Here is an 11467-nt window from a genome sequence, read left to right on the forward strand (position 1 = left end):
TAACAAGTTATTCAGATGGTTTCTCTTTTCAAGTTTATTGGATTCTTGTTTAGGTTATAAAATCTAAATGGTTTTCATTTGTTTTTTCTTCAATGGCAAGTTTAGTTATTATTATCATTCTTTCAAATATGCATAATTAATTCTCCATTTTGTCAAAAAATTCTGGATCGCTACTTTCTATATTGCTGATAGTTTTAATTGATGTAAAATATGTTGAAAATTCTATACTATATAAAAAACCATATTTATATCAAAATTCGTTAATGGATGTTAAATATAAAAAAATAATCAATATAAATTTTTTTATATTGAAATAGTACAAAAATACATGAGACGGAATGTATACACTTTACAAATATTAATGAATGAAAATTATCTTAAATGTAATTATATTTGATCTTATTCCCTTCTATGTTATATACATTATATCCCATATTATCACTCATTTTTAAAGAATTATATTTTTATATAATATTTTTTAATATAAAACGTATATTTTATGTCAACATAAATTTCACATTTTTATTTTATATTGTGTATTTCACAGTATTATATTTTATTTAACATTTTACTTTCTCTCTTTACTTTTCTATTTGGTGTTAATTGTTCATGTATGAATTAACCATAAAAGTAACGATTTCTCTTTAAATTAAACAAGTATGTTATGCTATGTATTGGATTATATATATATATATATATATATATATATATATATATATATATATATATATATATATATATATATATTACATATTTAGTATTTAAAAAAGTTATGAATTTTAGTCACATTTTAAATTTATTATCGAAAGGATTAAGTGATATATGGTGTTAATGATTTCATCATGAAATGAAAAGACGACTTCTTAATAATATTGAAGTCTTACTTAATTTTGGTGACTTTAACGAGATTAAACTTAATTAATCACTAAACCTTAAGTAAGATTATATATATAATTGACGACTTCAATTTTAATAGATTTGAATTGAAGTCGTGCATGAGATTCACAACTCTAGGATAAATCAATTTTGAAGTAAAGTTGTACATCATGTTGTTAACATTGCATATAAATAATTGAAGTCGTTTAGCATGTTAGCAACTTGGGTTTAAGCAATTTTAATTTTTTTATTTATTTTATAAGTTAATTTTGACATATTGAGTTCATTATTTTTTACTTTGGTGGTGTATGTTTTTGGGTAATATTAGGTTTGTTCATTTTGGTGTATGTTTTTAGATAATTTTAGGTTTGTTAATATGTGAATGTTAAAAGATAATATGTATACAAAATTTAGAGAAAAGTTGAATTAAGAAATAAGACATTTATTAACATGATGGGAATTACAATTGAAACATATATTTTCAAGATTCTCAATATGGACAATTGCTTTTATCATGCCCTTCATTTCGAATATAAAATCATTTTTTATGATTGTTTGGAGTTTGCTCATCCATTTCATTATGGATAGGGCTAATTGGTAATCTTCTTAATTGTGACATCTCATAGTAGGTCAAGTATGAAATGTAGTTTAGTGTAGGTAAACCAAAAGTCTTCATTTTGAATTGGATGGAATTGGACCTCATAAGCCTTAAAAATATAATGCAAAGGTTGTACACAAGGGCAAAAAAATGTTGATATTTGTAAATGACAAAAAAAACAAATTGTAAACACATGAGGACAAGGCCATTGAAGAGATTGGAACTCACCAGAATACCTTTAATTTAATAGTGTATGACATAGGGTGGCGTCCTAGTTGAGGAGTGGCGATCTCTTGAGCCTTAAATTATGAATTTTGGTGATCAAATCTTTGCACATGACACATTACAAGTTGCATTTCATTTTTTCTCAAAATAACAGTAATATTTTTAGGATATTGATTTCCTCCTTGTAGCATGCACTTGATCTTTGTTCCTTGTTCAACAAACCAAGATATTACTCTTTCAAACGTCGCCTTTACTAGAGCATAAATTGATAAGGATTGTGTGGATTTTAATATTGAATTCATGCACTCCGCTAGGTTTGTAGTTATGTGGCATACCTCTTACCATAATCGTATGCCAGAGTCCGTTTTCTAGTGATATCACTAGTAAAAATCTGGCTTATTACAGAGCACATTATGCCACGGTTCATCAGAAACCGCAGCATAATAGTGCGCGGTGACATTTTTGAAAATAAGTCGAACTTATAGGCCACGGTTCTGAGGGGAACCGTGGCCTATACCCCAGTCAACATTCTGCTGTTGACGCCACGTCAGAAATGCAATAAATTCGTAGGGCTGCCTTTTGGGGAATGTCAGAAGGTAGCAAGGGGAATAGGCCGCGGTTCTGTTAGCAATCGCGGCCTATTGCCCTGCCAATTTATTGCAGGTGCTGACAACGTGGGAAATTTCAGAAGGTTCAGGGGGAATAGGCCGTAATTGCTCACAGAACCGCGGCCTATTCCCACCTGCAACCTTCTGACATTCCCCAAAAGGTAGTTGGGAAGGCAGTTGAGGGATTCAGAACGTCAGGGAATAGGCCGCGGTTCACTGAGCAACCGCGACCTATTCCCTGATCTGAATAAATTTTAAATATTTAAGGGAATAGACCGCGGTTGGACGCTGAACCGCGGGATATAGTTTGAAAAAAATTTCAAAAATGCCATTTTCATTTATTTTTTTCAGGAGAATAGGCCGCGGTTAAGTGGGGAACCGTGGCCTCTACCCATTTATTACCGCGGTTAAGTTTTTAACCGCGACATATTCCCCTTTTAGGTTTAAAAAATAAAAAAAGTCGCACAGTTTCGTCTTCTTCGCGAAATAGGAACAATGTTGCTTCTTCTCCGTCGATGACCACTGTGCAACCCAGTTCCTTCGATTTTCTAGCGATTTGCACCGTTTGAAATCAAATTTGTTTGGTTCATTTGTCATTTTCATCGTTGGGGAAGAGTTTTGACCGATTAGCGCGTGGAACAATGTTTAAGGCAGCGATTATTGTTCATGGTATGGAGCTATCAGAGGATGAGGTGAAGGTCTCAGTGGACGAAATGATATCAGATGCCTCAGTTCCCCTGTTCCTCTGCCCACAAATGAGGTTTTCACTGTGGCACGTGCATTCCAGACTTTTATTGCTTGGCCTAAACATTTGGTTGGTTTAGTTTCTGACCCCCGGTATGGAATTCTACTTTACACTTCTCAATTTTAAAGTTTACATGTTATTGATGTCAAAACCTATCTTATTTTTCCATGTAACAACAGACGCAAGCACAGGAGAAGATTCCTCTATTTAAGGACGACCCTATTGGTTCATTGCATCTACTTGCTGACATCCTTGAAGATAAGCCTTTGGAGGTTGAATATGATGCTAATGTATTTGGGAGAGACTCTGAGGTCCCATTATACCTTCATAGCCAAGATGTTAGAGCGCTTGCGTCTGGAATACAAGAGGTGAATATTATAATTATTCAGTTATGGATGATGTAAGTCTATGAGCAATTATTTATATATAAAATTGATTTATATATCAAGTATCCTTATATCAAAGTTAATTTTTGATTTCAAGTATGTCTGGGGTCAGTAACAAGTTGGGGCGCTTTGATGATTATGGATTCATTTATTCCCAATCCATTCATGAATCAAATGATTTTGATGAGATCAACACAAATCTGATAAGAAGTTTTGCAAGCGACAAGAAAATATATTTTTTGCCTTATATATCCGGGAAAGTGAACTATGTTAACATAATAAAGTTCCATATGTGATTTTAATATATAATAGTTAAGTTATTATGAATTTCAGGCGCCATTGACAGCTTCTTGTTATGTCTATACAGGAGAGTTATGCTTTGTGGTTCTGCTCATTACACAAGCCTCCTCCCACACATCTCAGACAAGCAGTTGATTGGTAAGAACCTCAATGTTTGGACTTTCTTTGTTATATAAATGAATGCTAAAACCTTTTTTTATATATATAGTTCTATTCCAGCAAGTATGATGATGGTTGGGAGATCAATTGCTAACAGTAGAAAGATTGTTTGGAATTCTCTCAAGGTTTGACATATGCTAAAGCCATACTTTCTTATAGTTGTTTTATTTTAATGTTTTTCACTAACTATTTACAACTGTGAAGATATATTGTAGCGTAACAGACATAGTGAGTCATATGAGTGCGGATACTATGTAATGTATTGGATGACCCATATTATTCGTTCTCATATCACAAGAGGTTGGGAAATGGTAATATTTAAATTTAACAAATTTTGATTTTTTCCAAAGTTTAGAATTCATATACACTAATTAATATCAATTGTCTTGTGCAGAGATTCAAGACAACTACACCAATTCTTGAGAAGCCACTATCATTCATGAGGAAAGCTGCTGCAAAGTATATAGTTAGATTATATAATAGTTCTTAGTTACTAGATTTAAGCATTGTATTTGATTAGATTGTATTTTATTAGACTTTGTAATTTATTTGATGTTAAAATACATTTCAACATGTGTTTGATATGTTGAAATTGAATTTGAACATGTGCTTGATATGCAGGTCTGTTTTTGTGGTAGTGGATATCACAAAAACAGATCTGCTATTTAAAAAAATTGTAGGAGAATATGTCGCGGTTGTTACCACAACCGCGGTAGAAAGTGGGTCGTTTTTTTATTTTTATTTTGCAAGACTTTTGGTCGCGGTTAAGGCATGAACTGCGGTCTATTCCTGGGTGTTTTACCACGGTTCCAATCGCGACCTATAGTGGAACTATTTTTTTTCAAAAAAAAAGGTTTTCGTCGCGGTTCCTACTACAACCGCGGTCTATTCCCCAAACTTTTTACCGCGGTTGGAATCGCGGCCTAAAGTCTCAGACTTTCTACCACGACTGTATATGCCACGGTTCATAAAGCACAACATATAATGAAAAACAACCGCGATCTATTTCCTTCGTGCACTAGTGTATTTAATCAATCCAAGACACTTCATAACAGAATTTTGATCTCATAGTCATCAACTTTGTGTGTAGAGTGGGTTGTTTCATCTCATACCTTGTGAAAACTAACAATTAGGAATTTTCATATTTAGTCATATATAGAATAAATGGAGAAAAATGATTTAACATACTCATGTTTACTAGTTATCGCTTAAGCTCAATATTTTTTTTTTTAATTTCTTATTAAAATTTGAGGCGATATGTCTTATGAAATAGACTGGGGTATAACCATCTTCTTCCTAAAAAAAGTTTTGGTGACTGTAAAATTGGCAATATGGTTGTTCCTCTATCGATTTATGAGACATAAATTTGATTATGGTGTGATATATACTCGCAACAGTTGGAAGAACCATATCATTCCTTGGTTTCTCCCTCAACAATGAGAAATGCTAATGGAAATATGTTTCTATTTTCATCTTGATATTAGACAGTCAATAGAGTGCCATGATATTTTCTAGTTAAGAAAGTCCTATCAACTTGCACTATAGGCTTGTAGGAATTGAACCCCTATATACAAGGCATGAAAGACTAGAACACGTGTTGCAATTTATGTCGAGAAGAGCCTTCGACACCGAGGTGACTAACATATTCCATAATTATGTTCAGATTAGTCTACTGCACTACTTGAAACCATTGTGGAATATCATTATATGATTCTTCCCACTCTCCGAATTTCAAAGCTAATGTCTTTTGTTTCATTATCCATGCTTTTCTATAACTAATATTGTCAATGTAGTGTACAACTTCAATTATTTATGTATGTATGTTGAAGTCGCCAGCCCACGACTTTAGTTATTTATGTATGTATGTTGAAGTTGTAGTGCACGAATTTAGTTCAAAATGGTTTGAAATTGAAACTATCAATCCTAGACACGACTTCATTTCAAAATTGATTTATGTTGAAGTCATCATTCTCATATACCACTTAAGTTCAAATTTATTAAAATTGAAGTTATCAATTACAAAATATAACTTTATTTGAAGTTTAAGTAGTGATTAATTAAGTTTAATTTCAATAAAGTCATTAAAACTGAATATAACTGCAATATTATTAATAAATCGTTTTGTATTTACTAACTTTTTTACAATGAAGTCGTGAATTATAGATATGATTTAACTCTGTTGGTAATAAATTTAAAATATGATCTAGATATATAAAATTCAAAAGAAAAAATATTACGTAAAAAAAAATCAATTTTATATTGACGTAGATTAAACATTTGGTGGTAATAAAAGTTAATCCACAATAGTATAACGAGGCAAAGTTTGAATTTACATAGGGAGAGGTGTCATATACAATGTTGACATTGTCTTCATTACTTTGGAAGAAAAAACATAAGAGGAAAAATGTATATTAAATATTTAATTAATTAACATATGCAAACAACAAGACAGGTATGCTAATAAAAAATTATATACATTTACATTATGATATAATTAATTTAAGACAACGTGAACTCTTTTTTTCTTTTTCTTTTATTATTTTAAATGTATGTTATCTATTTCTCTCTCTCTCTCTCTCTCTCTCTCTCTCTCTCTATATATATATATATATATATATATATATATATATATATTCTGTGAAACACGGTGCAGGTAAGAGAGGAAACGATGGCCATGGTCTTCTTGGCTCTGAACTTGAAAACCAAAGTGTATCATGACTTTGAATCCCTTTGTTCCTGCGTTGGCCTTCACCTTTACCGTCTTCCATTTTCCTCTCTCTCATTCTTCGCCTACGAAGACCATGACCTTCTATGCGCAATCTCCGAAGCAATCCAAGATTCCCAGAACAAACACAACCATGATTACTCTCAGAACCCAAGACTCCGGCGCATCCTCCCTTCCCTTACGACGCGCCACGTCGCCAACCTCATCACCCTCAACCCTCTCTCCCTCTCCCCTTCCTCCCTCCTCTCCTTCTTCAACTATCTCGCATCGCGACCTCCCTTTCGCCACACGCTCCATTCCTACTGCACCATGCTGCACTTCCTCTACCTCCACCGAATGCTACCCGAAGCACACTCCCTTCTTTCCTTCCTTGTTTCGCGAAAAGGATCCAACTCCGCTTCTTCCCTTTTCTCTTCCATTATCCGCACCATGCCTCCTCGTCACCACTCCGCTGGCATAGTCTTCGATGCTCTAATGTGCGCTTACGTTGATTCCGGGTTTATACCCGACGCTGTTGAGTGTTTCCGTTTGGTTACGAAGAATAAGTTCCCCGTCCCGGTTCGCGGTTGCGAGAATCTGCTTCGTTACGTGGTCAGGTTGAAACCCCTTGAAGTTGAGCGTTCCTGGGGTTTATATTTGGAGGTTTTGGATTCTGGGTATCCGGCAAAAATTTATTTTTTTAACGTTTTGATGCATGGGTTTTGCAAAGTTGGTGACGTTGTAAATGCGCGGTTGGTGTTCGATGAAATTCCCAAAAGGGGTTTGCGGCCGACGGTTGTTAGTTTTAATACTTTGATTAGTGGGTGTTGTAAAGTGGGGAATGTGGAGGAGGGTTTTCGGTTGAAGGGTGTTATGGAGAGTGAGGGAATATATCCTGATGTCTTCACTTTCAGCGCTTTGATCAATGGGTTGTGTAAGGAGGGTAGGTTGGATGAGGGGAGTCTTTTGTTTGATGAGATGTGCGGGAGAGGATTGGTTCCTAATGGTGTTACATTCACTACTTTGATTGATGGGCAGTGCAAAGGTGGGAAAGTTGATTTGGCTTTGAAGAATTTTCAGATGATGCTGGCTCAGGGTGTTAGACCTGACTTGGTTACTTATAATGCATTGCTCAATGGTCTATGTAAGGTTGGAGATTTAAAGGAGGCTAGGCGGCTTCTGGATGAGATGAGTGCGAGTGGTTTGAAGCCTGACAAGATCACTTTCACTACACTGATTGATGGATTTTGCAAGGATGGAGAAATGGAATCTGCGTTGGAGATTAAAAGGAGAATGGTTGAAGAGGGGATTGAACTTGATGATGTAGCTTTCACGGCGCTTATCTCCGGGCTTTGTAGAGATGGGAGAGTTCATGATGCAGAGAGAACGTTAAGAGACATGTTGAGTGCTGGTTTCAAACCGGATGATCCAACGTATACCATGGTAATTGATTGCTTTTGTAAGAAGGGTGATGTTAAGGTGGGGTTCAAGTTGCTCAAGGAGATGCAAAGCAATGGACATAGGCCAGGAGTTGTCACGTATAATGCGCTAATGAATGGAATGTGCAAGCAAGGTCAGATGAAAAATGCTAAAATGCTGTTAGATGCAATGCTTAATTTGGGGGTGGCTCCAAACGATATTACGTATAACATTTTACTAGATGGTCATTGCAAGCATGGAAGCTCAGTTGATGTTGACTCGTTTAATTCTGAGAAAGGACTCGTTGCAGATTATGCTACATATAAAGCACTTGTTAATGAATCAAGTAATACTACAAAAGATCGCCTAAAGAGATGATTGTTACTGACATATGTTTAGCTTAACTGCAGTAGTTGTTAGGCCTGGCTTACAGATAAAACATCATCAGAGTAAATCAAAAGTAACCGCACTATCGTCACATCATCACTGAAGCAGAAAGAACAGGGCAGATAGGATATGTTCTCAATTACATTTTTGTATAATTCTTTATTTTATTGGCAGAATGGTAGAAGTACCATGCAAGAAGGCAAAAGGAGGTCATTTTTCTTGCTTCGCTTTTGTATAGTGGATAATAATAATAATAATAATAATAATAATAATAATAATAATAATGCTAATTGAAGTTCTTTTGTCTGCTTCGGTGATTCCTTGCAAATAAAGCAACTTGGCTGCAATTGTCAATGCAAGAAGCCGAAGTTGCTTCTAACGGTTAAGGTGACTAGCTAAAGGGGAGGTACCCAGATGATTCAGTTGCATTTCAATGGCTTTTTACTACCAGATATGGATGCCCGGTTACTTCTTAAGGAAACACTTTGCTGATAGAACAAGCCACATGTATGGATGCTACTTATATGGAAGAATATGCCCCTTAAACAGATGTGGAAGAATATGCACTCAGATTTGAGACTATGTAAGGGAGAAAAACCTCTTCTGTTTGATTTTTTATTCTTTTGTTTTTCCTTTGTCATTTGACTGGAAGCAGCAACAACACCTACCATAAGGTATTATCAGCACCCTTTTGCTTTCAGAAGTGGAAGTGAAGGTAAGTCTTTGAAGAGAAGAAAAAATGGGTAGTTGTGGAAGGGAAGGTGTAGTTAAACAGTATATAAGATCAAAGTCCTTCGTTTAAGATGGACTCCTGAACTGCATCGTTGTTTTGTTTATGCCATTGAAACTCTTGAAGACAATCAGAGTGAGTGTACATTGTTTTCATTGTATAAGTACTAATTGGGTTAAATATATTTTTGGTTTCTTAACTTTTTGTGAAAATTGGAATTAATTCGTGTTCAAAACTTTGGTCTAATTTAGTCTCCCAACTTTAGAAATGGATGAATTTTGTCCTTTTAACTAAACTTTATTAGGTTTATTTGATGTTTCAAGCGTGTTTCATGATAACATTTGGATTGTTTACTTTGACATATTTTTACTTCAATGTTAATTGAGAAACGTGTTTGAAACATCAATTGAAATTAACAAAATTTGGTTAAAAGGATTAAATTCATACGTTTCTAAAGTTGAAGGACTAAATTAGACCAAAGTTTTAAAGAGAGACTAATTCCAATTTTAACTGAAAGTTAAGGGATCAAAAACATATTTAACTCATACTAATTTATTGATAGGTAATACCACATATGGTTAAATTATATACTAAAATAAAAAATTTCTAAACAAAAAAAATTCATTATCCTAAGATAATATATTTGTATTAAATATTTATTGTTATTTTTTAATTCTTGTAACATCCTAACTATAAGAAAATATCACATATTCAATATGATAGATCAGTTAACAAACTGAAAACATAACTGGAAATATATAGTTTAATTTACAATCATTCCAAAACAACCACAAAACAAACTTTATGTACAAGATAGATGGGTCAAAACTATATATAAGAAACTAGCCTAAAAGAGATAATTAAGCATATGTTGTCCATTTATCTAGAGTTTGCTCCGCAGTGATCTCATCACTCTCTGTTCACACCTATCGAATGATCATAGCCAAGAAAGAATAAAGGAAACATACAAACAATCACAAAGAAAAAGGTAAGCTAGATGCAAAAGCGATTCATCATAAACTTAAAACATTTCATACACGAATCAAATGTAATATACATCAAACCAAGCATCTTAACATGCAAAGAACTAGACTGGACTGTCTGGAATTAGAATGAATGTCGAGCTATAACGGGTTGTGCATTTGTGGTGGTCTCTACTGCCTTGCAAAGCCATTGCCAAATGGGTTTTATCCTACCACTCTCACAAGGTTAGGCTGTAACGCATATTAGGTATACTAGAAGCACTTAGACTAAAACATATTGTTACTCTCATCACATGCATCAATCTTCTCTACTTGAAAATGAAAGACCATTAGAGTGTCAGGATAACCCATAAGACCGAGCTCCCTATATTCATTCTAATAATACTTGAAACCTATACCAAGAAGTCTCACCTTTGAACTCATTTTCACAACTTTGAAACCATTGATATCATTTCACATTCACATAATATATCAATACATGAAACCATTGATCATACATTAAAGAACCAGAAACAACCCTACAAGTCATCAAAAATCACATGAAATCATCCCATATACATCAATACTCAAGAAACATTCCAAGAAGAACCACTAAACAACACAAAAACTCCTTTAAATTCATACTTTCAAAAGTAGCACTCAACGCTACAACCACTGGAATCTTGACACTCAACCCCATAATCTTGGCACTCAACCCTAGCGACACTGGAAAGTGGCACTCAAGCACCATGAAAAAGGCGCTCAATGCCATATCAGAACTTGAAACTTCATTTCTATGACCTTGGACACTTCCAACACCACTTCAACTAATCCCCTAGGACCCTATTAACACTAAGAAACATCGGAAAACACCATTCTAACTCAAAATGACCACTTCAAACTAAACCAACTTCCCTAAACTACCCAAATTCATTTCTACTCTTTTTAACACTAATATCAGCAAATTAACATCATGGACAAGTCATAATACACTAAATAACTTACTCCAACATCTCAGTTTACTCCCAATCTTTCTGTTTCAAGTTTTCACTAGTTAAACCTCAATGTTGAACCAAAATGTGCTAAGGAATTCATCCTATCATGCTATTATCTCTTCCACACCAGATTTCATTTATTTAAATGTCTAGACAAGTTTCCACCCCTTACCTCATAATCTCACTATTCAAAACCCCAATTTTACACTAAAAACACCCCAAAACTTATACAATGAACTACCTTTTTATTCCACATCAGATTTCAAGCAAACTACACCTCTCAAAAATCTCAAATGACCACAGTACTAAACAAATTGTCTTCTCACTCCAACACTTATCTCTTAAACTCGCCCATTAAAATCTCCCTTTTTAA

At 34.2% G+C, this 11467-nt stretch overlaps 1 protein-coding gene across 1 annotated transcript; it reads left to right on the plus strand.

Annotated features, from left to right (window-relative positions):
* The first annotated feature begins 6546 nt into the window (after positions 1–6546).
* LOC106763337 (putative pentatricopeptide repeat-containing protein At1g09680) lies at positions 6547–9332 on the plus strand. The gene is made up of 2 exons (XM_014647536.2): positions 6547–8616; positions 8741–9332. Exon 1 carries the CDS (start codon positions 6566–6568, stop codon positions 8396–8398), a length of 1833 nt encoding a protein of 610 aa, XP_014503022.1. The 5' UTR covers positions 6547–6565; the 3' UTR covers positions 8399–8616; positions 8741–9332.
* Positions 9333–11467: the final 2135 nt, after the last annotated feature.

The sequence above is a fragment of the Vigna radiata genome, chromosome 6 (genome assembly GCF_000741045.1).
Source record: "Vigna radiata var. radiata cultivar VC1973A chromosome 6, Vradiata_ver6, whole genome shotgun sequence".
Taxonomy (NCBI): domain Eukaryota; kingdom Viridiplantae; phylum Streptophyta; class Magnoliopsida; order Fabales; family Fabaceae; genus Vigna; species Vigna radiata.

Bases quoted from the DNA above. Each gene is read 5' to 3' on its own strand.
- LOC106763337 (XM_014647536.2), top strand. From the start codon at position 6,566: ATGGCCATGGTCTTCTTGGCTCTGAACTTGAAAACCAAAGTGTATCAT.